General features: G+C 45.5%; 2 protein-coding genes across 4 annotated transcripts; both read left to right on the top strand.

Annotated features, from left to right (window-relative positions):
- The first annotated feature begins 587 nt into the window (after positions 1–587).
- Positions 588–11,987, top strand: LOC141945102 (nucleoporin NUP35-like). 2 transcript variants are annotated; one of them, XM_074872653.1, is made up of 10 exons: positions 588–687; positions 1,482–1,652; positions 4,261–4,388; positions 6,060–6,120; positions 6,750–6,891; positions 7,276–7,345; positions 7,436–7,564; positions 10,797–10,964; positions 11,330–11,403; positions 11,762–11,987. In XM_074872653.1, exons 1-10 carry the CDS (start codon positions 654–656, stop codon positions 11,784–11,786), a joined length of 1,002 nt encoding a protein of 333 aa, XP_074728754.1. In that variant the 5' UTR covers positions 588–653; the 3' UTR covers positions 11,787–11,987. The 2 variants fall into 2 exon arrangements, with proteins under 2 accessions (XP_074728754.1, XP_074728755.1); XM_074872654.1 differs by having other exon boundaries at positions 11,330–11,987.
- Positions 11,988–16,249: 4,262 nt separating this feature from the next.
- On the top strand, positions 16,250–27,632 carry LOC141945103 (nucleoporin NUP35-like). 2 transcript variants are annotated; one of them, XM_074872656.1, is made up of 10 exons: positions 16,250–16,349; positions 17,144–17,314; positions 19,906–20,033; positions 21,705–21,765; positions 22,395–22,536; positions 22,921–22,990; positions 23,081–23,209; positions 26,442–26,609; positions 26,975–27,048; positions 27,407–27,632. In XM_074872656.1, exons 1-10 carry the CDS (start codon positions 16,316–16,318, stop codon positions 27,429–27,431), a joined length of 1,002 nt encoding a protein of 333 aa, XP_074728757.1. In that variant the 5' UTR covers positions 16,250–16,315; the 3' UTR covers positions 27,432–27,632. The 2 variants fall into 2 exon arrangements, with proteins under 2 accessions (XP_074728757.1, XP_074728758.1); XM_074872657.1 differs by having other exon boundaries at positions 26,975–27,632.
- Positions 27,633–27,864: the final 232 nt, after the last annotated feature.

Raw genomic sequence — 27,864 nt, forward strand, 5'->3', positions numbered from 1 at the left:
TCACCCCCCGCATCTGAGGGCAATTCTGTGGTCATCGTTTCCCCATTTCCATTTCGGCTGCGGATGGCTGGGTGTGCTGTCAGCCTTGGAAGCGGCTTTTTCCCTGGTGAGTGAGATTTCCCGCCTCATCTCAGCGGCAGGTTTAGGAGCGCTGAGCCCACAGAAATAATCCAGGACAAGCATTTGTAGCGATAACCGCGGTTCTTTTAAATCCCGCGTGTAACGATCGCGGCGGGGGCCGCCGGTGTTCGTTACCCGGAGGCCGCCGGTGTTCGTTACCGTGGCGGCCGTTGTTAGTTACCGGGGCGGCCGGTGTTCGTTAGCCGGGGCCGGCGTGTTCGTTACCGGGGCCGCCGTTGTTAGTTAGCCGGGGGCCGCCGGTGTTCGTTACCCAGGGCCGCCGGTGTTAGTTAGCCGGGGGAGGCCGGTGTTCGTTACCCGCGGCCGCCGTGAAGCGCCGAGCCGATGGAGAGCCGTGCAGCCGCCGCGGCGGTGGGCGGTGCGGGGGAAGGGCCGAGCCGCGCGGGGCCGTCGCAGCCGGCGGGGGCGGCTCACACGAGAGCGGGGCGGAAGTGACGGCGGGAGGAAGTGGCCGTCCCGTTCGAAAGCGCCCGGCGGAGCTGCCCGCGGCTTCTCCCGCCGCCCGCGCCGACATGGCCGCCTTCGCCGTGGAGCCGCCGGCCGCAGGTGAGCCGGGCCGTGGGGCCGCTCCCGCCGCCTTCCCCGGGCCGGGCCCCCCTCGGCTCTACCGGCCGCCGCCCCCCTCGCCCCGCGCGCGGCGAGGCGCCGGCGAGGTCGCTGCTGCGCGGCTCTTGTCGCCGGCGCTGCCCGCGCTCCGCCGGGCCGGTGAGGGGCCCGCGGCCGGGGCTGGCTCCCCGCTCCGTGCGGGGGGACGCGCTGGGGGGGTGGGTGCTGGGAGGCCGCGGCAGGATGAGCGCCTTCCCCTGGGGGAAAGCAGGGGAAAGGGGGCCGTGGGCTTACGCCCAGCAGCCGGTGCTCCGTCGGGTGCGGAGCCGTAGCGGAAGCTCCCCGAAACTCCGGGAGGGCTCCGGGGTGCGGTGAGGCCGGCTGTGGCGGCAAGGCGGCGGGGGAGCCGCGGTGTGGCAGGCGGGAGCCCGCGGGGCTCTGCCCGAGCGTGTTGGAAGCGGCCGGCGGGGGAGAGTCCAGCCTTGGCCTGGTGGCTTTGCCAGAGGAAACACCTTTAGAGCAACCCCCAGACCGTAATTGCCCTCAAAGCCAGAAATGCGGCCGTGACCAAAGTAGTCTCTTGTGACTGCGAAGTATGAGCGTGGCCGTTCTTGTCGCTGCAAAACCCACAAGACTGTGGGGAACTTTGCTTCCTCGGAAAACAAGCGACTAGAACCGCCTTAGGCACAGGCTGTATGCTGTTGTTTCCCTGGTCGAGCCGCTCTCCAAGCAATGGAAAAGCCGAGACCATTTGGCTTCTTCCGTGGTTTTCAGTTTTGATTTCATTCTCACAGGAGCCGAGCCGATGACTCTGGGCTCCCCGACATCTCCAAAACCGGGAGCTAGTGCTCAATTTCTTCCTGGGTTCCTGATGGGAGATCTACCTGCTCCAGTGACTCCCCAACCTCGTGCTTTAAGCGGCCCTTCAGTTGCTGTAATGGAAATGAGGTCTCCGCTACTTCCAGGTCAGAATTGGTTAAATGCTGACAAATTGTTGTACCGGGTCTGGCTGAGCCAGAATTGGTTTTCCCCTGTAGCAGCCCTCATGGTGCTGTGTTTTATGCTGGGAGCTGGCAGGGTGTTGATAGCACACTGGTGTTGTGGCTACTGCTGAGTAGTGCTTACGCAGCACCAAGGCTCTTTCTGACATTTCCCCCCACCACAGTGGGACGGGGTGGGCAAGATCTTGGGAGGGGACACAACCAGGACAGCTGACCCCAACTGACCAAAGGGATATTCCAGACCATATGACGTCTGCTCAGTATAAAGCTGGGAGAAAGGAGGAAGGGGGTGGGGTCACCCTTGGTCCTCCGAGGCAACCACTACGCGTATCGGAGCCCTGCTTCCTGAGAAGGCCCGACATCGCCTGTTCATGGGAAGTAGAGAATAAATCTGTTTTCTTTTTTTTGCTTCCGTGCGCGGACCTTTGCTTCGCTTTGCTTATATTAAAACTGCTGTTGTTTTACCCACAAGGGTTGTTTTGTTTTCCTATCTTATTTTCTTTCCCTTCTTTGCCCTATTGAGAAAAAAAGGGGAAAGGGGGGGAAGTGATAGAGCGACTTGGTGGGTACCTGGCATTTAGCCAAGGTCAAACCACCACATTTGTCCTGCAAGTAAAAATGGGGTTTGTCTTACTGTTCTACGTGGCTGTTGCAGACTTGAATTCTTACAGTTTTATAACTTGCTGTAAATGAACTCAATTCATTGAAAAAATGGTGGACTCGAGTGTATTCAGTGGAGTTTGGCTAAATATTTCAAAGTAAACTTAAGTTTAATGAATGTTTTAAACACGGCAGTTTTGGTACCAGCAAAGGTTGCTTTTACAGGGAAGGTAATATGAACCTCTGCTAGTATAAAATCAATTTTTACAGCTCTTTACGAGTCAGTTGCACATACAGCCATCGGTGTTGTCTCTTTGTTTCAAACAGAGATGTCTGCTGGCAAGCGAAATGCAGCTTGTGCAAGCTGCTGATTTCTTTGCCATGAGTCCTAAAAGGTCACGTACGGATGGTCAGGCTTCTAAAAACTGGATGGAGGAAAACCTGAAAAATACTTCTTAGTTAGTATCTAGTGGTTGTGTTTACAGTCTCGATGCCTGCTGTAATTGGGCTGGAGTAGTGACTTTTCCTAGCTGTAGATGCTCATTTCTATCCACCCACCTAACTGATGTGACTAGAGAAAGTCCTTCCCCACGTTTCTAAGGTGGTGGTTTTCTATGTCTGCTTTCTTCTCTGAGAAGTATGAGTAGTTAACAGCTTCACTGATTTATTTCATGTCATGGGTGATCTTGGTATGTATATTAAATCAGTTGGCATAATCTAAATATCTGGTGGTGTTAGTGTGCTGGTCGTTTTGAAGGGGAAAGGGAGGATTAAAGAACTGCAAGATAATTTTGCATTTTCTTTTCTTTCCATTTCAAGCAGAATTGGCCTCAGTGATCCTTATGGGTCCCTTCCAACTTGAGATATTCTGTGATTGGTGGTCCGTTGGTTTCCTGCTTCTTGCTCTTGTCAGTCCCCCCCCCCGTGTCGTCGTCCCCCCCCCCCCCCCCCCCCCCCCAGAAGCCTCTTAGGAGAGTATTTATGAAATTGAAAGGAGTCATGTGAATTTCACCTAACTGGTTTGGAAAGGGTTTATTACAGCCTCAGAGTATCAAATCTAGAAAAGGGGGAGCACCAGTAAGATACTAACACAGGCCTCCCAAAGTGAATGATGAAGTATTAAACCGAAAAGCTTGATGGGAGAGTGCTTTATATAATACCCTCTAACGGTTCTTGGATGTGTTAAACAGTTCAGAGAGAAGCCTCGAAGCTCAGAATTTAGGATGGAAAAGTCCTTTGGAAAAGCTTAATTTCCAACTGTTTTGCAAGTGAAAACTGTTAAGTCAAGCTCCTACTTTTGTTTTTTTCCTGGGGTGAAGCCAACAAAGTGTTGAAGGTCTTTCAGTCAGTTTAATTCTCTGTTATATTGGCAGTCCCGAAGTTTACAGAATGGGAGAGCAGGTGGCTTAAGTTCATCCTGTCTAAATGCAAGCTAGTCCCTGCTTTCAAGAGCTTCTGTTTTTACTGCATATGAAATTCCATGGGAAGGAAGGGAATTGGGACAGTGGGCATGTGACAGCATGTGCAATGTCTGTGTGCATTTTGGTATGGTTCTTTAGCATGTAGAATGTCTCCGGTCTTAAAACCCTTGCTTTTGCATCTCTGCTACAGGGGAGTTAGTCTCTGAAACAATTAAAATACGCTACAAACCTGCCTTAAAATGGGAAGGTGTAGCTATGTTCTTCATCAAAAGAACTAGTGTGTGTAAGAGGTGAATATATGGGGTTAATAAGAGGCCTGAAGGTTTTAGGTGATGCTTGTGTAAGGAGGCAGTTTCTGACACGTAGGTGACGTTCTTGTGTAGAACATTGAAACCTGAAGAGTTTGGTAGGCCAGATGGTTTTGCAAACCTCCAGTGAAACAATTTAAACAGTCTGTCCCGGCTGAATTTATGCTGGTGTTTCAAGAACAAGTAGCAGTGAAGTAAAACTAGAAGTTTCTCACGCTCTTCATTTGTTCCCTTTAATTGCAGGAGGATCTCCCCCACAACCAGTAGTCCCTACACCTAAAGATAAAAGCGGTGCTCCACCAGTTAGAAGCCTGTACGATGAATTATCTAGTCCCGGACTTGGATCAACACCTCTGACCTCAAGAAGACCAGTAAGTGGCTTAGGCGCTGGCCTGTTCTTAGCAGAAGATGGGAGGTAGCTTACTGCTTCAGTGAATTCTTTAACTCTGTTGTATACACTGCTGTAGCAAAATGACTGGCGAGTCTTCAGATCCTGCTGTTGCTTAGCCTGGGTGTTTGGTGTGCCTGTTCCTGCGTAGCCTAACTGGGAGCTGCAGTCATGGAGTTATCTCCTCCTGTTGCTGCTTTCTGATGCTGTAGAGAATGAAGAATGCAGATGATGCCTCTACTCTGCTTTGTAGGTGACAAACGCAGACTCGTTGCAGCTTTTCACCTTCTTGTAAATTTACTGGGCTGCTGATTGCCCGAAGGGTCCACATAGGAGTTATCTTTTCTTCTAGTTGGCCATAGAGGCACTTACTGAAATAGAAGGAATTTTGTGCTGAGCCCAGTAATCAAAATTTGGGCAGGGAGGTGGGGTTAATTTTGAAAGAGAAAGAGTACCATTTCCAGAAGGGCATTCGAATAATAAGCTCCGCTACTCACCTCAGCTGAGCAGTCAAGCATTAGTAGGTTCTTTTTCAGTGAACATGAGTCTTTTGATGCAAGAAGGCCTTTCACTGAATGAGCAGTCTGTTGCCTTCTGAAGGGTTTATTCTGAAAGTTCAGGTTCTCTGTGAAAGACAGAATCCAATACTGTCTTAAAGGACTGGATATTTAAAAATAAACAGAGCAGCTATCAGAACGCATGTTGCAAGGTATATAGGTGCTCCAGTTTGATCTTGTATCTAAGAAATGCTATGATGCAGGCTAAAAATACACTAAGATTGTTTTGGATGTCGAAATCCTCCTATGGTAAAAAGAAAATATGTACTAGCAGCTAAAACTCAAAGTATACTTTAGTGCAATTGCACCAAGTAGTTGAGAGGGAAAGTGAGCCTAGTGGTGAGGAATACAAGTGGGGGTTATGCTCCTGTGATGTCTAAGCCCTTTAGACGGTGTAAATCAGGTGCTGGTAACTTACGATACTGGCATCCTTTCCATCAGGATGCACGTGAATTTGTGAATTACTATCTATCTACAGCAATGGTGCGATGCCCATTTTGAAAAAGTTGAACTCAAAGGTTTCTGGGTGTCGATACCTAAAGCTACTTGGTTTCAGAAAGCATTTGTGATTGGTGTTAGGTAATGGATTTTTCAGTTCCTGTTACCTAAAGCTCACCCTAAGCCTAAATGAGTTCTATTCTTGTATACTAGTAGCTCTTTCTTGTTAGATGATAAAATATTGTAGACAGACCCTGAATCCTGTTGCTTGTGGTGCTTCCCTTCTGTAGCTTGATCTACAGTCCCATGCTGTCTCTGATACTTGCATTTAAGCCTCTGATCGGGAAAGTTAACTGCATTCTCTTCTGAGGCATAGTAACCAGCTGGGCATTCCGGAATGTAGTAGTTGGGGCCTCCTGGATGTCCAAGCTATGGCTAGGCTGTGTGCTAGAATGTAAAAACATTGTCAAATAACTTCTAGTAATCCGGTGTGATTAAATATACACGTAAATGTCTGTTCTTACTCTTAAAACTTAGGAGTACCTGAAGGCAACCAGTTAATATTCTTGCCTGACGCTTAAGTTACCTGGAAATGATCTCTTCTGATCTGAGAAGTGCACCTGTAAGAATGATTTGTTACTTTCTGTGTTTTAACGCAGGCCAGCTTTTCGCTAACACAGAGCCCGTTGGCTGGAGCGATGCCATCAACTCCTGGAACAGGTAGCTGTCCTGTCAAAATATATATGTATTTATTATACATAGATATGCTTTCTTACTGCTTTCCTAGATACGCAAAAAGCACTGTTCAAGCTACGTCAACTCCTGCTAATTTGTGGAGGAGTTGCGTCTTTATTTACTAGCCTTTCCAAAGGTACGTGGATGTGAATAGGAGATACTTTCTACTCTGAGACTGAGTGAATATCAATCGGCTTCACTTATTCGTTATTGAAAATTTGTTGTTGAACTGAGCACGGAAATTGTACTTGAGGGAAGCAGCTGAGATTGATGGGTCGCCTTCCATCTTCATAAGGTTTCCTATCTTGTGCATGAACATGTGGTTTCCTGCTAAGCTTAATTCTGCTGTCTTGTTCCTATTTGGTTTCTGTATTAAGATGTTGGTGTTTAGAGGCCAAGGAGATAGCTAGGTTGCTACTCATAAAACTTAATAGCATGCTTGCAGATGTGAAGTTGGGGTTGACTTACTCTTTGTGTCTGCAAATAAATCTCCATCAAACTCTTCCACGTACAAGTGAAATGCTTGATACTGAATTTGTTCTTTTACTGTAGGCTCTTAAGCTTATCTGTCGTGCAAAAGTAATCTGTTACACAATGCTGTTTCAATTAAACAGCCTCGAGTATGTTCAGTCCTGCAAGTATTGGGCAGCCTAGGAAGACTACTCTCTCTCCTGCTCAGCTAGACCCTTTTTATACTCAGGGTGATTCCCTGACTTCAGATGATCAACTTGATGACACCTGGGTAACTGTATTTGGGTAAGTTGGTTTTCAAAGTATTGGAAAAGCCATGGGTGAAGTCTTTGCAACGTATGGAAAGCAGTACTTGGACATTGCTGTTGTGTGGCAGTCCTAGGTCCTGCAGGAAGTACAGCTGTGGTCAAAGCCAGCAAATGCATATATTTTAGTGAAGCACCTTAACTTAAGCTACGTGTTAATTTTTTTGGGTTTCAATTCTACCATTGAGGTGTGTGGTGAAGTAAAAATGCCTGGAAGATAATATTCCTCAAGTCACTGCTTCTAAAATGGCATTAACACGCTGGTCTCTTGGATGTTTAGAAACCCTTCATAGGGTTGTATTTTAGCACCAGAATCCTTAAACTACTCCTTATACTTTTCTGAGGTTGTTTTTCTGTCTTTCAGGTTTCCTCAAGCATCAGCTTCATACATTCTTCTACAGTTTGCTCAGTATGGAAATATATTAAAGCATGTGGTATGTCTTAGTTTGAGACTTATTCCTGAAAACATCCTGTCTCATTCTTTAAAAGGCTGAATTTCACAGTTTTCCCTTAATCTCATACAGATGTCCAACACGGGAAACTGGATGCATATTCGATACCAGTCTAAGCTTCAAGCCCGGAAAGCCTTAAGCAAAGATGGAAGAATTTTTGGTGAATCTCTGATGATTGGTGTCAAGCCGTGTATAGATAAAGTAAGTTAACAGCTGCTTTTACTTAAATATAAGGCACTCTGCTTTTGGGCTTCCTCTATTTCCCCTGACCCCTTTAACTTTTTTTCTTTTTGAATTGCAAAGCAGTGGTAGTGCAGTTAAAACACCTTACACGAGATTTTCTTGAGTATTTGACAAAATTTCCTGCTGAGAAGGATCATTATGGGAAACCTCTGTGCTCCTTGAAAGTTCCAATGCACGGAATTACATTGCTGTACAAGATGTGAAATGAATCCGTAACATAAAAGTCAGTTGGGATAAAAGAGTTTCCCAGACTGGAACTTGTGGCATTTAGGGGCTGAAATAGATGTGTGGTGGCAGTTTAAGACTGTTACTGCTCCCAATTGTCCCTTTTTTTTCTGTGACTATTTATCTGCTTCTGGCTTTTCAGTTTGTCTTAGTACACCAGACCGAAAATGTGTTACCAAGACAGTCCCAATCCTGTTCTCCCACCTGCCCCCACAAAAACATGTTCCCTTCTTGTAAGCAGTGGCTGGGGTAGACGTGGCTGTATGTCAGTCTAATTTTGTCACGAGCTATTAGTTTCTGGGCATTGACTATGCCCTGACTGTTAATTCTTGCAGCACTTTGCGTTGGGTACTGCACATCAGCTTAAGCAAGTGACAGTCATTCTTCTGTAGTTCACAGATTGTTTTCTTGGTCTCCTCTAAGGATAAGCGATGCTAAGGGGTAATGCAAGCTTTCAAATGTAAACCATTCTGAGAAGGCAGCCCTAGAAATTGAGCTGTGGCAACTGAGCCACGGACTCTCCATTGAAGTGCAGATGGAAAATCCTTTATTATTAAAATGATACATACTTACGCTCTCGCTATGCTCTCACTACCCTTAGCTCTTACTTCATAATTAGCAAATCAGCAGCTAGACGGTCATCAACAGTCTTATCCCACCAACAGTTCCATAATCACTCCGAGCTGACTTATCTTTCTTCCAAGGCCTGTGTCTCCTCCAAACCTTGCTGCTTGTCCAGGCCTGCACAGAGTAGAGCTGGCGCTTCTCCAAGCCAGTGCAGGACAGAGCTCCTGCCTGACTCGCCGAGCAGAGCTCTCCACCTACCCTGAGCTCCCCAAACTGAGCTCTCTGGCTGAGCTGAGCTGACCAGCTGATGTCAATTTGGCTCTTAAGTATTGAATCTCCCACAGCTCTGCAGGGCTGACACGCCCACATTGAGCTTGCAAATTACTTTAGTTTTTATCAGTTTGAAATGTTTCTTATTCTGATTAAAATTCAGAAAGAAATTTACATCCGTGCCCTTTCCTCTGTGGGTTTCTGATGGTGGGGCTTCCAGTTTCTTCTTAGCTTATTTACTGTTTTGGTGTCCAGTTAGTATCAATGACTGAATTGCCTATAAGCTGAAACTCTAGAAGTAATGTTCGCAGATGGTGGTTCTCAACCTGTGGTCCGCGGACCCCTGGGGGGGCCGCGATGTCGTCACAGGGGGTCTGTGAAGGCTTAAAGCAGGGGTGGGGAACGTCCAGCCCGGAAACATTTGGTCTGGCCCGCGGCAAGCGCTGCGCCTCCGTTTCCCACAGCCCCCTCCCTCAATGCTCCTCTCATACTCAAGCCCCCACCCCACACCTGCCCTGACACATCAGTGCTGGTAGGGGTGGTGGGACCCACTTTTTTAACTAGGTGGGTTCTTAACCCAGTGGCCCTCTTTAGGGCCCCACCGGGGCTGAAGTCTGTTCCTCCAAGTGGTGGCCCTGGAGCCGTAAACAAAAATATATGGTGACTGAACACAGACCAACAAGGGGGGAGGTGAAAAGAATTGTAAAAGCTTTTCATCAAATTTTAATGTAAAAATTGGCATCAAGTTTGGAATTAGCACATTAAAATACCATGAAATGAGCCATTTGAGAAGGGTGGTGATGGTATTATTTCAAATCCATACGGAATCATTGCAATAAAGATATTGTAATAGGAGTGCGTGCATTAACAGATTACCTTATTTCCCCTTCTCTCCAAATTTGAAGACCCTTCGTGAGAAAATTGAACTAAATATTTGATGCAGTCTAGTGCTTTAAATCTTGAATTAAGTCTTGGTGGTCCGCAGCCACAAAAGGTATTTAAAGGGGGTCTGTGGTGAAGGAAAGGTTGAGAACCCCAATCTAAGACACTGAATTGTCAGGTGTCTGATCTTTGTTGCTTTTGAGTTCTCTGTGTCTTTTGTGGGTAGTGTCCACTTCCAAATATCACTAGACAAACCCATAATCATTAACCTGTGTTTTTGGAGGCAAGAGAGATTTGTGGAGACCAATCCCTTGAGGGCTTGGCATTAGGCTGTGAAACTCCTCCTTGCAACTGAAAACTGGATGTGATGGATTTGACACCAGTACTCAGGCTTCTGATTGTCAAGTGGCAGTTAGTTCTGTGGGTTCCCCTTGAGCTGAGCAGAGTCAGCTGCCACCCACACCGGACAGCAATCCTGTCCTGTGTTTTGGATAGCTGTTCCCTGCCAGATGTCCTTTGTAATTTCTGCTGCCTTCAGGCTGGTTGAATGCTGTGCTCCACTGAGTCTAAATGAAGCAAATTGGATCTTCCCAGGCTGGTTGTCATTTCCCATCTTGTTTTCTCTGGGTTCCTGTGGAACTCGTGTTTCCTGTCAAGTCACTTGCTGCCTCTTCCATTCTACATGCGTTTCTTTCTAAACATAAGCTTGCAAAATGGAGCATTCTGACTCCTTTTCTAGCATTTGCTAAGGGGACCGAGTGAAATTCCTTGGCAAGTTGAATCTGAGCAAAAAGCTGCAAGTTGGTAAAGGCTTGGAGACTGTCCTCTATGGATCAGGTGAAATATTTTGGAAGCATTTAGAAAGATGATGTTATGCTACTTAGTTCAACTGGGCCTGAGAATTTACCGCCCGGAGTTTGCCGCAAGGCTTACAATTGGGTTTCTCTACGCTGTTTCAAACTTGGCTGACGTTCGGTACATCCAGTGAAGAGGTTACAGGCTTCCACTACTCTGCAATGGCATAACCCGCCATGTAAATGGTTGCAGTGAGGAAAAGGCTTGGTGGTGGTGTGTGCTTGTGTGCTCTGTACTGACAGGCCCTTTACCTGTGGTCTTTGCTTACTTGGAGATGTGAACATATTTTATCAAATAGATCTAGATAATAATGCTAGATAATGCTGGATAATAAAGGTTGAAGTACTGCTTTTTTAGTATTTATTTACATTGTATTAACCCTCTTTTTAAGAGTGTGATGGAAAACTTTGAAAGAAGCTCTACGCCCTCAACGTCTTCAGTTTTCACTCCACCTACAAAATCTGTCAGCACACCAGTACAACCTGCAAATAATAGTGCAAGAATTTCTACAATGAGACCTCTTGCAACAGCGTATAAAGCTTCCAGTAGTGACTATCAGGTATTTTAAGGGGAACAGCAGCATGTGTTTCTTTGTGCTACCTCCCTGTAGTGTTCTGAGGCTGTACACATGTTAACGTCAATGTGACCTTAGCCAGCCTTTATCTTCTGTCATTTCTTTAAAGATGCGGTTCAAGTACAAACTCAGTCTGTTCAGTCTCTAAAATAATAATAATAATAATAATAAATTAATGACCTGTCACTTTTCCAGAGGTTAAGAGCTTGATTTGAAAAGCTTGCAAACATATTTTGTCAAAAGATAGTAGCGCTTAAGAAAATAAACAGCCTGGTTAGTACAAAAAGAATCAACTCTACGTTGACTGATTCTCTTTATTTTCTCTCTTCCTCTTTCCCCCCGCCTTCTAGGTGGTTTCTGACAGACAAACTCCGCGGAAAGATGAAAGCATTGTGTCTAAAGCAATGGAATATGTGTTCGGCTGGTAATATACGATAGGAAGTAGCACACTAAGTTGGTCAGGGTTTGAAATATGCTGCTGGCATCTGTGGTTAGTTGTATAACTACTGGTGGCAGTATTTTAACTTACATCTTGCCTGTTATGCCTTCGGTTAATTCAGCAAACATGTAGCTTGCACTTTAAATGATGGCAGTGTACACACAGTTTTAAAAACTAAGTGTAAAGAGAAGTGCTTTTTCCCATTTGTGCTCCGATCGCATGATTGTATTAAAAATATGAGCACTGACTTTTCCTCTGTAATTACTTTCTGTGAATTACTTCCCAGTAAGTTGGAAATGTTTAAAATGTCAGCTTTATTTACTGATGCCTTTTAATTTTATAGGTTTTTCTCTTTTCTGAAAAGATGATGGGCCTCTTGCAGGAAGAACACTGGCTCCCAGGCACAGGGACTGCTCTTAGTATATGTATTTTTTATTAGGATTCATTTATTATTCTTTATTAATTTTTATTAGGATTTGTTGCTGTTTTATAATTCTCTGGTGTCATGTTCTAAATGTCGTAGCAATCTTTTAATTCTTCATTTTATTAATAAAGCTAAATAAAGTTAAGTTTTTCTTAGGTTGTTTTTTAAACTTGTATGAGTTTCGTTAGGAAAAACTATGTGCAGTACTCTTAACTGTGAAGCATGATTGTGGTGGTGCAATTCTTTGCCCTCCCCTCCCCTCCCCTCCCCTCCCCTCCCCTCCCCTCCCCTCCCCTCCCCTCCCCTCCCCTCCCCTCCCCATTGGGCTGCTTGGTGCTAGGTGTGATTCCACCCACATCCACCCGGGCTATACACCAGTCTGTTAGGAGCCTGGCTCCTGCCCCTCGGGATTGCTCGGAAACGGTTATAACAGCCCATCATCTCCCAAGGGCCTGGGATGGGGTCAAATGGGAACAATAACAGAGCTGCGCATTCATCAAGTTCTTGTGCAACTGCTGGAAGGCACCAGAATACTTCGTTGTTCGAGCTGGGTGTGAGCAAAAGGTATCTGACAAAAGTCCATTATCTTGGACCCTGTAAATTGCGACCACAGGGGAGACCCTTTGAGCTCTCCTGGATCGCAGCGGCCTGTGACCAGCATCTCCCCTGAGCTGGGACGCCTCTCGGGTACCAAAACCCTTCAGGTGTCGTCTGCTGCCTGAGCTGAGGGAAGGCCAGGGCGAAGTCCACCCGCTCGAGTCTCAGTGATCGCCCGTTGAGGAATGCCAAGGCATTGGGAGTATTTAAACTCAAGAGGAGGGAAATCTTTCTTTGAGCTAGCTTCTCTTTCACCAGCTCTTTCTCTGCTCACTGGTGTGTGGGTACATACCTCATTCTACTGGATCCGAATGCTTTTATCTCTGTGTGTTTGTACGTTTTGTGTTCATTCTACTGGATCCAAACACTGTTGTTCCTGTGTGTGTGTTTGTACGTTTTGTGTTTGTGTCTGCGCATGTGCATATGTATAAATTAAGACACCATGAAGTGAGTGTGAATCTTGTCATCCTAGAATCTGTAAATAAGTTGCTATTTTTATAATATCTTCTAAATTATTTTGTAAATGATCGATTGCTGTTATTTATTAATAAATCTGAAATTCCTGTCAAACCATTACCGTGTTAATACTTTCATCTGTGACAATGACGCTGCCTAATGTTTATTAAAGTGCTATCAGTAGAGCAAATTCTGCTGACTTTTACTGAAGTAGTACCAGCCAGTGTTAAAACTAGCTAATGTTTAAGTGTTGTCTCCGTGGGTATTTTACAGCAGTGTGCACTTAACGTGTAACAGACTGTAGCACTGTATGCTATAAAATGTCGAGCTGGAATAGCTGAATAGAAAAATGCAATGCGTCGGTGACCAGAGCTGCTTTCATTTCAAACCTCTTCTAAGAAATTTTCTCTAAGGTATTGGATGAATGATGAGAATTTTTTTAAAAAAAATTTGGACTTCACCCCTTGAAGTTTTCTTTTGGAGGTAAGCCTCTCAAGTAGTTGTGTGCGTCATGTAGGTTCATGGTCTTTGAGATAAAGGTCTCTCATCTGGGAAGAGAGCAAATTTTTCTTCAATACTTGGGAAACTACCTGCAACTATTGCTCTTTTGATTTTGTGGCTGTGTTAGTGTGGGTCAACATTAGCATTTTAGTTTGGGTCAATAGTGCGTTGGTCAGGTGAATGTCCAGTCATACCCATTTCCATGCTTGGCTTCACGCTGCAGTGTGGTCTCAAAGTTCTTCGGCTGCACTCCTCTGATGAAATTAGATTGAAAGACTAGTCCAGGAGCATGCCTAATGTCCCTCAGATGGTAACGGGCATCCGGTTTACAGGATTAAGCTAGAGATAGTCCTGAGTAAAATCCCCAAAGCTCTTAGTGAGAAGTCAGTTTTCTACCTCAGGGCACTTTGTGCTTCACTGTCTGCTTTAGAAGTAACCCCCACGCAGGCAGATGCAGAGATTTTGGAGATGCGTTTTAGCGTATTTGCCGGGTGATGCTTTTGGAATATTGGTTGCTGCTCATCCACTTGGTTTTGCTCAAAGGGAGCTGCTCCAAACTAACTAATATCTGAGCTTGTTTTCTCAGAATGGTCTGGCTTGGGGAAACAATTGTCATGCAGATGACTTCAGAAAGAAAAGAGGTAGTTCAGCTAAATTCTTGTTTTGCTAGTTGCTTTGCAAAGTATACCTCTGGTGCGCTTCGGTCTTGGAACGCTGTATATAGGATTTCGTTTAGTGATGAGTAAGATTGAACTCTGATCAAGGAAGTCTGAACCTAAATACATAAGGAAGGGTTTGGAGCCAAAGTCAGTAGTTTGGCTGACCTATTTTACCATTAAGTACCATATTTAAAACTGTATGAAGTTGTGGGGTTTTGGTGTGGTGGGTTTTTTGTTTTTTGTTTTTTTTTTCCTCTCAGTTGTTTCCCTTAGTCTCTTGTTTCTGATGGCTTTAAGAATGGTTTTACTAATAGGTCACTGCAGCTTCCTGTAGAGTAAAAGCACTTGGGAGTAGCTGATGTTGTTACTTTGCTCTGGAGGTAGTAAATAGGAGGAGAGGAAATTTAGAACATAGAAATCTGTGTGCTTCTGGACAGGTTGTCATTAAGAAATTATCTTCATACGGCTTCTGCTGGTAAAGACTGCTGGTAAGACTTAATATGTTGTCTTAGTGTCGAGCACTAGTTGAACCCTGGTATCAATGATTTGGGCTTACAAAGTATGAGAACATTGCAGTTCCACACTGCACAAACCACTGCACAGCTTTGTTGCAATGTGTTCCTGGTAATATCGTTATTAATTCTGCGAGTGTACAGGGGCCACGTGTGAAAGGGCGGGGGATATTGAGAAGTACACGGGTGAAGAATCTTTGAAAGGTCTGCAAGTAAACCTTTTTAAGGCTAGCTGCTGTTGTTAGGTAGCATTGCATTTAAAAGTCCAGTTCTTCCCTTTTAACTATGCACCTGCTGCTTTGCAGTAAGGAAGGATTCTCTTCTAGCTGTAGCTAGATGTGATTTACATTAAAACCAAAGTTATGGACTTCAGCTGGTGATGTGTAACATGCAAAACTCAGTTCTGGTTTCAGTTGCATGGGGTTTCTTGTAAGACTGTGGACTTTACTGAATTTTGTGGGCTAGCCAGCCATTAAATGTATTTGGAAATTAAAACAGATGGTCTTTTGAGGCTGTTCAGAATGTGTCAGGGTGCTTTAATGCTTCATGTCTTTGTACTGTTTCTCATCAGGTAGTGATATGAAATGCACTAACGTGTGATGTTTCCTAAGTGCTGGAACCAGGCTATTGGGGTTTTTTTAATTAGATGATTTTGGTGGAAATACGAAAAATGTTTATAACGACCTGTCTGTGACTTGTTGCTCCTGCCTTTTCTGTGCATTGGGGCATCGTTTGCTGTCCCCTCACCCAACTCCACATCATGTATAAAGAACAGACATCAAAGGACAGGTAACTTTGACACTCCTGCCCGATTTCAGGCTGGAATTCCCATCTTAGAATGGCATGTTTAAAAAAACCACCAATTGTAAAAGATTTTAATAGTATTTTTGTGGCCTTCATGCCCGTTCTAAAGGGTTTGCTATATTAATATCCAATAAAATGAAAAGAACACTGTGTTTGGATAAATTCTGCGCTGAAGTGATTTGAAGGGTTTGGTGTGAAGAACTGATAGATACTCTCTCCCAGTACTGCCAGTTCGAGATGTAGCACGTCATTCCGTACGAACTACCCTGAGCCTTGTTCTCAGCATTAATGACTCGTGCCGGCACACGGTTTAGGTCACCCCCCGCATCTGAGGGCAATTCTGTGGTCATCGTTTCCCCATTTCCATTTCGGCTGCGGATGGCTGGGTGTGCTGTCAGCCTTGGAAGCGGCTTTTTCCCTGGTGAGTGAGATTTCCCGCCTCATCTCAGCGGCAGGTTTAGGAGCGCTGAGCCCACAGAAATAATCCAGGACAAGCATTTGTAGCGATAACCGCGGTTCTTTTAAATCCCGCGTGTAACGATCGCGGCGGGGGCCGCCGGTGTTCGTTACCGTGGCGGCCGTTGTTAGTTACCGGGGCGGCCGGTGTTCGTTAGCCGGGGCCGGCGTGTTCGTTACCGGGGCCGCCGTTGTTAGTTAGCCGGGGGCCGCCGGTGTTCGTTACCCAGGGCCGCCGGTGTTAGTTAGCCGGGGGAGGCCGGTGTTCGTTACCCGCGGCCGCCGTGAAGCGCCGAGCCGATGGAGAGCCGTGCAGCCGCCGCGGCGGTGGGCGGTGCGGGGGAAGGGCCGAGCCGCGCGGGGCCGTGGCAGCCGGCGGGGGCGGCTCACACGAGAGCGGGGCGGAAGTGACGGCGGGAGGAAGTGGCCGTCCCGTTCGAAAGCGCCCGGCGGAGCTGCCCGCGGCTTCTCCCGCCGCCCGCGCCGACATGGCCGCCTTCGCCGTGGAGCCGCCGGCCGCAGGTGAGCCGGGCCGTGGGGCCGCTCCCGCCGCCTTCCCCGGGCCGGGCCCCCCTCGGCTCTACCGGCCGCCGCCCCCCTCGCCCCGCGCGCGGCGAGGCGCCGGCGAGGTCGCTGCTGCGCGGCTCTTGTCGCCGGCGCTGCCCGCGCTCCGCCGGGCCGGTGAGGGGCCCGCGGCCGGGGCTGGCTCCCCGCTCCGTGCGGGGGGACGCGCTGGGGGGGTGGGTGCTGGGAGGCCGCGGCAGGATGAGCGCCTTCCCCTGGGGGAAAGCAGGGGAAAGGGGGCCGTGGGCTTACGCCCAGCAGCCGGTGCTCCGTCGGGTGCGGAGCCGTAGCGGAAGCTCCCCGAAACTCCGGGAGGGCTCCGGGGTGCGGTGAGGCCGGCTGTGGCGGCAAGGCGGCGGGGGAGCCGCGGTGTGGCAGGCGGGAGCCCGCGGGGCTCTGCCCGAGCGTGTTGGAAGCGGCCGGCGGGGGAGAGTCCAGCCTTGGCCTGGTGGCTTTGCCAGAGGAAACACCTTTAGAGCAACCCCCAGACCGTAATTGCCCTCAAAGCCAGAAATGCGGCCGTGACCAAAGTAGTCTCTTGTGACTGCGAAGTATGAGCGTGGCCGTTCTTGTCGCTGCAAAACCCACAAGACTGTGGGGAACTTTGCTTCCTCGGAAAACAAGCGACTAGAACCGCCTTAGGCACAGGCTGTATGCTGTTGTTTCCCTGGTCGAGCCGCTCTCCAAGCAATGGAAAAGCCGAGACCATTTGGCTTCTTCCGTGGTTTTCAGTTTTGATTTCATTCTCACAGGAGCCGAGCCGATGACTCTGGGCTCCCCGACATCTCCAAAACCGGGAGCTAGTGCTCAATTTCTTCCTGGGTTCCTGATGGGAGATCTACCTGCTCCAGTGACTCCCCAACCTCGTGCTTTAAGCGGCCCTTCAGTTGCTGTAATGGAAATGAGGTCTCCGCTACTTCCAGGTCAGAATTGGTTAAATGCTGACAAATTGTTGTACCGGGTCTGGCTGAGCCAGAATTGGTTTTCCCCTGTAGCAGCCCTCATGGTGCTGTGTTTTATGCTGGGAGCTGGCAGGGTGTTGATAGCACACTGGTGTTGTGGCTACTGCTGAGTAGTGCTTACGCAGCACCAAGGCTCTTTCTGACATTTCCCCCCACCACAGTGGGACGGGGTGGGCAAGATCTTGGGAGGGGACACAACCAGGACAGCTGACCCCAACTGACCAAAGGGATATTCCAGACCATATGACGTCTGCTCAGTATAAAGCTGGGAGAAAGGAGGAAGGGGGTGGGGTCACCCTTGGTCCTCCGAGGCAACCACTACGCGTATTGGAGCCCTGCTTCCTGAGAAGGCCCGACATCGCCTGTTAATGGGAAGTAGAGAATAAATCTGTTTTCTTTTTTTTGCTTCTGTGCGCGGACCTTTGCTTCGCTTTGCTTATATTAAAACTGCTGTTGTTTTACCCACAAGGGTTGTTTTGTTTTCCTATCTTATTTTCTTTCCCTTCTTTGCCCTATTGAGAAAAAAAGGGGAAAGGGGGGGAAGTGATAGAGCGACTTGGTGGGTACCTGGCATTTAGCCAAGGTCAAACCACCACAATTGTCCTGCAAGTAAAAATGGGGTTTGTCTTACTGTTCTACGTGGCTGTTGCAGACTTGAATTCTTACAGTTTTATAACTTGCTGTAAATGAACTCAATTCATTGAAAAAATGGTGGACTCGAGTGTATTCAGTGGAGTTTGGCTAAATATTTCAAAGTAAACTTAAGTTTAATGAATGTTTTAAACACGGCAGTTTTGGTACCAGCAAAGGTTGCTTTTACAGGGAAGGTAATATGAACCTCTGCTAGTATAAAATCAATTTTTACAGCTCTTTACGAGTCAGTTGCACATACAGCCATCGGTGTTGTCTCTTTGTTTCAAACAGAGATGTCTGCTGGCAAGCGAAATGCAGCTTGTGCAAGCTGCTGATTTCTTTGCCATGAGTCCTAAAAGGTCACGTACGGATGGTCAGGCTTCTAAAAACTGGATGGAGGAAAACCTGAAAAATACTTCTTAGTTAGTATCTAGTGGTTGTGTTTACAGTCTCGATGCCTGCTGTAATTGGGCTGGAGTAGTGACTTTTCCTAGCTGTAGATGCTCATTTCTATCCACCCACCTAACTGATGTGACTAGAGAAAGTCCTTCCCCACGTTTCTAAGGTGGTGGTTTTCTATGTCTGCTTTCTTCTCTGAGAAGTATGAGTAGTTAACAGCTTCACTGATTTATTTCATGTCATGGGTGATCTTGGTATGTATATTAAATCAGTTGGCATAATCTAAATATCTGGTGGTGTTAGTGTGCTGGTCGTTTTGAAGGGGAAAGGGAGGATTAAAGAACTGCAAGATAATTTTGCATTTTCTTTTCTTTCCATTTCAAGCAGAATTGGCCTCAGTGATCCTTATGGGTCCCTTCCAACTTGAGATATTCTGTGATTGGTGGTCCGTTGGTTTCCTGCTTCTTGCTCTTGTCAGTCCCCCCTGTGTCCGTCCCCCCCCCCCCGGAAGGCTCTTAGGAGAGTATTTATGAAATTGAAAGGAGTCATGTGAATTTCACCTAACTGGTTTGGAAAGGGTTTATTACAGCCTCAGAGTATCAAATCTAGAAAAGGGGGAGCACCAGTAAGATACTAACACAGGCCTCCCAAAGTGAATGATGAAGTATTAAACCGAAAAGCTTGATGGGAGAGTGCTTTATATAATACCCTCTAACGGTTCTTGGATGTGTTAAACAGTTCAGAGAGAAGCCTCGAAGCTCAGAATTTAGGATGGAAAAGTCCTTTGGAAAAGCTTAATTTCCAACTGTTTTGCAAGTGAAAACTGTTAAGTCAAGCTCCTACTTTTGTTTTTTTCCTGGGGTGAAGCCAACAAAGTGTTGAAGGTCTTTCAGTCAGTTTAATTCTCTGTTATATTGGCAGTCCCGAAGTTTACAGAATGGGAGAGCAGGTGGCTTAAGTTCATCCTGTCTAAATGCAAGCTAGTCCCTGCTTTCAAGAGCTTCTGTTTTTACTGCATATGAAATTCCATGGGAAGGAAGGGAATTGGGACAGTGGGCATGTGACAGCATGTGCAATGTCTGTGTGCATTTTGGTATGGTTCTTTAGCATGTAGAATGTCTCCGGTCTTAAAACCCTTGCTTTTGCATCTCTGCTACAGGGGAGTTAGTCTCTGAAACAATTAAAATACGCTACAAACCTGCCTTAAAATGGGAAGGTGTAGCTATGTTCTTCATCAAAAGAACTAGTGTGTGTAAGAGGTGAATATATGGGGTTAATAAGAGGCCTGAAGGTTTTAGGTGATGCTTGTGTAAGGAGGCAGTTTCTGACACGTAGGTGACGTTCTTGTGTAGAACATTGAAACCTGAAGAGTTTGGTAGGCCAGATGGTTTTGCAAACCTCCAGTGAAACAATTTAAACAGTCTGTCCCGGCTGAATTTATGCTGGTGTTTCAAGAACAAGTAGCAGTGAAGTAAAACTAGAAGTTTCTCACGCTCTTCATTTGTTCCCTTTAATTGCAGGAGGATCTCCCCCACAACCAGTAGTCCCTACACCTAAAGATAAAAGCGGTGCTCCACCAGTTAGAAGCCTGTACGATGAATTATCTAGTCCCGGACTTGGATCAACACCTCTGACCTCAAGAAGACCAGTAAGTGGCTTAGGCGCTGGCCTGTTCTTAGCAGAAGATGGGAGGTAGCTTACTGCTTCAGTGAATTCTTTAACTCTGTTGTATACACTGCTGTAGCAAAATGACTGGCGAGTCTTCAGATCCTGCTGTTGCTTAGCCTGGGTGTTTGGTGTGCCTGTTCCTGCGTAGCCTAACTGGGAGCTGCAGTCATGGAGTTATCTCCTCCTGTTGCTGCTTTCTGATGCTGTAGAGAATGAAGAATGCAGATGATGCCTCTACTCTGCTTTGTAGGTGACAAACGCAGACTCGTTGCAGCTTTTCACCTTCTTGTAAATTTACTGGGCTGCTGATTGCCCGAAGGGTCCACATAGGAGTTATCTTTTCTTCTAGTTGGCCATAGAGGCACTTACTGAAATAGAAGGAATTTTGTGCTGAGCCCAGTAATCAAAATTTGGGCAGGGAGGTGGGGTTAATTTTGAAAGAGAAAGAGTACCATTTCCAGAAGGGCATTCGAATAATAAGCTCCGCTACTCACCTCAGCTGAGCAGTCAAGCATTAGTAGGTTCTTTTTCAGTGAACATGAGTCTTTTGATGCAAGAAGGCCTTTCACTGAATGAGCAGTCTGTTGCCTTCTGAAGGGTTTATTCTGAAAGTTCAGGTTCTCTGTGAAAGACAGAATCCAATACTGTCTTAAAGGACTGGATATTTAAAAATAAACAGAGCAGCTATCAGAACGCATGTTGCAAGGTATATAGGTGCTCCAGTTTGATCTTGTATCTAAGAAATGCTATGATGCAGGCTAAAAATACACTAAGATTGTTTTGGATGTCGAAATCCTCCTATGGTAAAAAGAAAATATGTACTAGCAGCTAAAACTCAAAGTATACTTTAGTGCAATTGCACCAAGTAGTTGAGAGGGAAAGTGAGCCTAGTGGTGAGGAATACAAGTGGGGGTTATGCTCCTGTGATGTCTAAGCCCTTTAGACGGTGTAAATCAGGTGCTGGTAACTTACGATACTGGCATCCTTTCCATCAGGATGCACGTGAATTTGTGAATTACTATCTATCTACAGCAATGGTGCGATGCCCATTTTGAAAAAGTTGAACTCAAAGGTTTCTGGGTGTCGATACCTAAAGCTACTTGGTTTCAGAAAGCATTTGTGATTGGTGTTAGGTAATGGATTTTTCAGTTCCTGTTACCTAAAGCTCACCCTAAGCCTAAATGAGTTCTATTCTTGTATACTAGTAGCTCTTTCTTGTTAGATGATAAAATATTGTAGACAGACCCTGAATCCTGTTGCTTGTGGTGCTTCCCTTCTGTAGCTTGATCTACAGTCCCATGCTGTCTCTGATACTTGCATTTAAGCCTCTGATCGGGAAAGTTAACTGCATTCTCTTCTGAGGCATAGTAACCAGCTGGGCATTCCGGAATGTAGTAGTTGGGGCCTCCTGGATGTCCAAGCTATGGCTAGGCTGTGTGCTAGAATGTAAAAACATTGTCAAATAACTTCTAGTAATCCGGTGTGATTAAATATACACGTAAATGTCTGTTCTTACTCTTAAAACTTAGGAGTACCTGAAGGCAACCAGTTAATATTCTTGCCTGACGCTTAAGTTACCTGGAAATGATCTCTTCTGATCTGAGAAGTGCACCTGTAAGAATGATTTGTTACTTTCTGTGTTTTAACGCAGGCCAGCTTTTCGCTAACACAGAGCCCGTTGGCTGGAGCGATGCCATCAACTCCTGGAACAGGTAGCTGTCCTGTCAAAATATATATGTATTTATTATACATAGATATGCTTTCTTACTGCTTTCCTAGATACGCAAAAAGCACTGTTCAAGCTACGTCAACTCCTGCTAATTTGTGGAGGAGTTGCGTCTTTATTTACTAGCCTTTCCAAAGGTACGTGGATGTGAATAGGAGATACTTTCTACTCTGAGACTGAGTGAATATCAATCGGCTTCACTTATTCGTTATTGAAAATTTGTTGTTGAACTGAGCACGGAAATTGTACTTGAGGGAAGCAGCTGAGATTGATGGGTCGCCTTCCATCTTCATAAGGTTTCCTATCTTGTGCATGAACATGTGGTTTCCTGCTAAGCTTAATTCTGCTGTCTTGTTCCTATTTGGTTTCTGTATTAAGATGTTGGTGTTTAGAGGCCAAGGAGATAGCTAGGTTGCTACTCATAAAACTTAATAGCATGCTTGCAGATGTGAAGTTGGGGTTGACTTACTCTTTGTGTCTGCAAATAAATCTCCATCAAACTCTTCCACGTACAAGTGAAATGCTTGATACTGAATTTGTTCTTTTACTGTAGGCTCTTAAGCTTATCTGTCGTGCAAAAGTAATCTGTTACACAATGCTGTTTCAATTAAACAGCCTCGAGTATGTTCAGTCCTGCAAGTATTGGGCAGCCTAGGAAGACTACTCTCTCTCCTGCTCAGCTAGACCCTTTTTATACTCAGGGTGATTCCCTGACTTCAGATGATCAACTTGATGACACCTGGGTAACTGTATTTGGGTAAGTTGGTTTTCAAAGTATTGGAAAAGCCATGGGTGAAGTCTTTGCAACGTATGGAAAGCAGTACTTGGACATTGCTGTTGTGTGGCAGTCCTAGGTCCTGCAGGAAGTACAGCTGTGGTCAAAGCCAGCAAATGCATATATTTTAGTGAAGCACCTTAACTTAAGCTACGTGTTAATTTTTTTGGGTTTCAATTCTACCATTGAGGTGTGTGGTGAAGTAAAAATGCCTGGAAGATAATATTCCTCAAGTCACTGCTTCTAAAATGGCATTAACACGCTGGTCTCTTGGATGTTTAGAAACCCTTCATAGGGTTGTATTTTAGCACCAGAATCCTTAAACTACTCCTTATACTTTTCTGAGGTTGTTTTTCTGTCTTTCAGGTTTCCTCAAGCATCAGCTTCATACATTCTTCTACAGTTTGCTCAGTATGGAAATATATTAAAGCATGTGGTATGTCTTAGTTTGAGACTTATTCCTGAAAACATCCTGTCTCATTCTTTAAAAGGCTGAATTTCACAGTTTTCCCTTAATCTCATACAGATGTCCAACACGGGAAACTGGATGCATATTCGATACCAGTCTAAGCTTCAAGCCCGGAAAGCCTTAAGCAAAGATGGAAGAATTTTTGGTGAATCTCTGATGATTGGTGTCAAGCCGTGTATAGATAAAGTAAGTTAACAGCTGCTTTTACTTAAATATAAGGCACTCTGCTTTTGGGCTTCCTCTATTTCCCCTGACCCCTTTAACTTTTTTTCTTTTTGAATTGCAAAGCAGTGGTAGTGCAGTTAAAACACCTTACACGAGATTTTCTTGAGTATTTGACAAAATTTCCTGCTGAGAAGGATCATTATGGGAAACCTCTGTGCTCCTTGGAAGTTCCAATGCACGGAATTACATTGCTGTACAAGATGTGAAATGAATCCGTAACATAAAAGTCAGTTGGGATAAAAGAGTTTCCCAGACTGGAACTTGTGGCATTTAGGGGCTGAAATAGATGTGTGGTGGCAGTTTAAGACTGTTACTGCTCCCAATTGTCCCTTTTTTTTCTGTGACTATTTATCTGCTTCTGGCTTTTCAGTTTGTCTTAGTACACCAGACCGAAAATGTGTTACCAAGACAGTCCCAATCCTGTTCTCCCACCTGCCCCCACAAAAACATGTTCCCTTCTTGTAAGCAGTGGCTGGGGTAGACGTGGCTGTATGTCAGTCTAATTTTGTCACGAGCTATTAGTTTCTGGGCATTGACTATGCCCTGACTGTTAATTCTTGCAGCACTTTGCGTTGGGTACTGCACATCAGCTTAAGCAAGTGACAGTCATTCTTCTGTAGTTCACAGATTGTTTTCTTGGTCTCCTCTAAGGATAAGCGATGCTAAGGGGTAATGCAAGCTTTCAAATGTAAACCATTCTGAGAAGGCAGCCCTAGGAATTGAGCTGTGGCAACTGAGCCACGGACTCTCCATTGAAGTGCAGATGGAAAATCCTTTATTATTAAAATGATACATACTTACGCTCTCGCTATGCTCTCACTACCCTTAGCTCTTACTTCATAATTAGCAAATCAGCAGCTAGACGGTCATCAACAGTCTTATCCCACCAACAGTTCCATAATCACTCCGAGCTGACTTATCTTTCTTCCAAGGCCTGTGTCTCCTCCAAACCTTGCTGCTTGTCCAGGCCTGCACAGAGTAGAGCTGGCGCTTCTCCAAGCCAGTGCAGGACAGAGCTCCTGCCTGACTCGCCGAGCAGAGCTCTCCACCTACCCTGAGCTCCCCAAACTGAGCTCTCTGGCTGAGCTGAGCTGACCAGCTGATGTCAGTTTGGCTCTTAAGTATTGAATCTCCCACAGCTCTGCAGGGCTGACACGCCCACATTGAGCTTGCAAATTACTTTAGTTTTTATCAGTTTGAAATGTTTCTTATTCTGATTAAAATTCAGAAAGAAATTTACATCCGTGCCCTTTCCTCTGTGGGTTTCTGATGGTGGGGCTTCCAGTTTCTTCTTAGCTTATTTACTGTTTTGGTGTCCAGTTAGTATCAATGACTGAATTGCCTATAAGCTGAAACTCTAGAAGTAATGTTCGCAGATGGTGGTTCTCAACCTGTGGTCCGCGGACCCCTGGGGGGGCCGCGATGTCGTCACAGGGGGTCTGTGAAGGCTTAAAGCAGGGGTGGGGAACGTCCAGCCCGGAAACATTTGGTCTGGCCCGCGGCAAGCGCTGCGCCTCCGTTTCCCACAGCCCCCTCCCTCAATGCTCCTCTCATACTCAAGCCCCCACCCCACACCTGCCCTGACACATCAGTGCTGGTAGGGGTGGTGGGACCCACTTTTTTAACTAGGTGGGTTCTTAACCCAGTGGCCCTCTTTAGGGCCCCACCGGGGCTGAAGTCTGTTCCTCCAAGTGGTGGCCCTGGAGCCGTAAACAAAAATATATGGTGACTGAACACAGACCAACAAGGGGGGAGGTGAAAAGGATTGTAAAAGCTTTTCATCAAATTTTAATGTAAAAATTGGCATCAAGTTTGGAATTAGCACATTAAAATACCATGAAATGAGCCATTTGAGAAGGGTGGTGATGGTATTATTTCAAATCCATACGGAATCATTGCAATAAAGATATTGTAATAGGAGTGCGTGCATTAACAGATTACCTTATTTCCCCTTCTCTCCAAATTTGAAGACCCTTCGTGAGAAAATTGAACTAAATATTTGATGCAGTCTAGTGCTTTAAATCTTGAATTAAGTCTTGGTGGTCCGCAGCCACAAAAGGTATTTAAAGGGGGTCTGTGGTGAAGGAAAGGTTGAGAACCCCAATCTAAGACACTGAATTGTCAGGTGTCTGATCTTTGTTGCTTTTGAGTTCTCTATGTCTTTTGTGGGTAGTGTCCACTTCCAAATATCACTAGACAAACCCATAATCATTAACCTGTGTTTTTGGAGGCAAGAGAGATTTGTGGAGACCAATCCCTTGAGGGCTTGGCATTAGGCTGTGAAACTCCTCCTTGCAACTGAAAACTGGATGTGATGGATTTGACACCAGTACTCAGGCTTCTGATTGTCAAGTGGCAGTTAGTTCTGTGGGTTCCCCTTGAGCTGAGCAGAGTCAGCTGCCACCCACACCGGACAGCAATCCTGTCCTGTGTTTTGGATAGCTGTTCCCTGCCAGATGTCCTTTGTAATTTCTGCTGCCTTCAGGCTGGTTGAATGCTGTGCTCCACTGAGTCTAAATGAAGCAAATTGGATCTTCCCAGGCTGGTTGTCATTTCCCATCTTGTTTTCTCTGGGTTCCTGTGGAACTCGTGTTTCCTGTCAAGTCACTTGCTGCCTCTTCCATTCTACATGCGTTTCTTTCTAAACATAAGCTTGCAAAATGGAGCATTCTGACTCCTTTTCTAGCATTTGCTAAGGGGACCGAGTGAAATTCCTTGGCAAGTTGAATCTGAGCAAAAAGCTGCAAGTTGGTAAAGGCTTGGAGACTGTCCTCTATGGATCAGGTGAAATATTTTGGAAGCATTTAGAAAGATGATGTTATGCTACTTAGTTCAACTGGGCCTGAGAATTTACCGCCCGGAGTTTGCCGCAAGGCTTACAATTGGGTTTCTCTACGCTGTTTCAAACTTGGCTGACGTTCGGTACATCCAGTGAAGAGGTTACAGGCTTCCACTACTCTGCAATGGCATAACCCGCCATGTAAATGGTTGCAGTGAGGAAAAGGCTTGGTGGTGGTGTGTGCTTGTGTGCTCTGTACTGACAGGCCCTTTACCTGTGGTCTTTGCTTACTTGGAGATGTGAACATATTTTATCAAATAGATCTAGATAATAATGCTAGATAATGCTGGATAATAAAGGTTGAAGTACTGCTTTTTTAGTATTTATTTACATTGTATTAACCCTCTTCTTAAGAGTGTGATGGAAAACTTTGAAAGAAGCTCTACGCCCTCAACGTCTTCAGTTTTCACTCCACCTACAAAATCTGTCAGCACACCAGTACAACCTGCAAATAATAGTGCAAGAATTTCTACAATGAGACCTCTTGCAACAGCGTATAAAGCTTCCAGTAGTGACTATCAGGTATTTTAAGGGGAACAGCAGCATGTGTTTCTTTGTGCTACCTCCCTGTAGTGTTCTGAGGCTGTACACATGTTAACGTCAATGTGACCTTAGCCAGCCTTTATCTTCTGTCATTTCTTTAAAGATGCGGTTCAAGTACAAACTCAGTCTGTTCAGTCTCTAAAATAATAATAATAATAATAATAAATTAATGACCTGTCACTTTTCCAGAGGTTAAGAGCTTGATTTGAAAAGCTTGCAAACATATTTTGTCAAAAGATAGTAGCGCTTAAGAAAATAAACAGCCTGGTTAGTACAAAAAGAATCAACTCTACGTTGACTGATTCTCTTTATTTTCTCTCTTCCTCTTTCCCCCCGCCTTCTAGGTGGTTTCTGACAGACAAACTCCGCGGAAAGATGAAAGCATTGTGTCTAAAGCAATGGAATATGTGTTCGGCTGGTAATATACGATAGGAAGTAGCACACTAAGTTGGTCAGGGTTTGAAATATGCTGCTGGCATCTGTGGTTAGTTGTATAACTACTGGTGGCAGTATTTTAACTTACATCTTGCCTGTTATGCCTTCGGTTAATTCAGCAAACATGTAGCTTGCACTTTAAATGATGGCAGTGTACACACAGTTTTAAAAACTAAGTGTAAAGAGAAGTGCTTTTTCCCATTTGTGCTCCGATCGCATGATTGTATTAAAAATATGAGCACTGACTTTTCCTCTGTAATTACTTTCTGTGAATTACTTCCCAGTAAGTTGGAAATGTTTAAAATGTCAGCTTTATTTACTGATGCCTTTTAATTTTATAGGTTTTTCTCTTTTCTGAAAAGATGATGGGCCTCTTGCAGGAAGAACACTGGCTCCCAGGCACAGGGACTGCTCTTAGTATATGTATTTTTTATTAGGATTCATTTATTATTCTTTATTAATTTTTATTAGGATTTGTTGCTGTTTTATAATTCTCTGGTGTCATGTTCTAAATGTCGTAGCAATCTTTTAATTCTTCATTTTATTAATAAAGCTAAATAAAGTTAAGTTTTTCTTAGGTTGTTTTTTAAACTTGTATGAGTTTCGTTAGGAAAAACTATGTGCAGTACTCTTAACTGTGAAGCATGATTGTGGTGGTGCAATTCTTTGCCCTCCCCTCCCCTCCCCTCCCCTCCCCTCCCCTCCCCTCCCCTCCCCTCCCCTCCCCTCCCCTCCCCTCCCCTCCCCTCCCCATTGGGCTGCTTGGTGCTAGGTGTGATTCCACCCACATCCACCCGGG

This window comes from Strix uralensis, chromosome 6 (assembly GCF_047716275.1).
Source record: "Strix uralensis isolate ZFMK-TIS-50842 chromosome 6, bStrUra1, whole genome shotgun sequence".
Classification (NCBI taxonomy): domain Eukaryota; kingdom Metazoa; phylum Chordata; class Aves; order Strigiformes; family Strigidae; genus Strix; species Strix uralensis.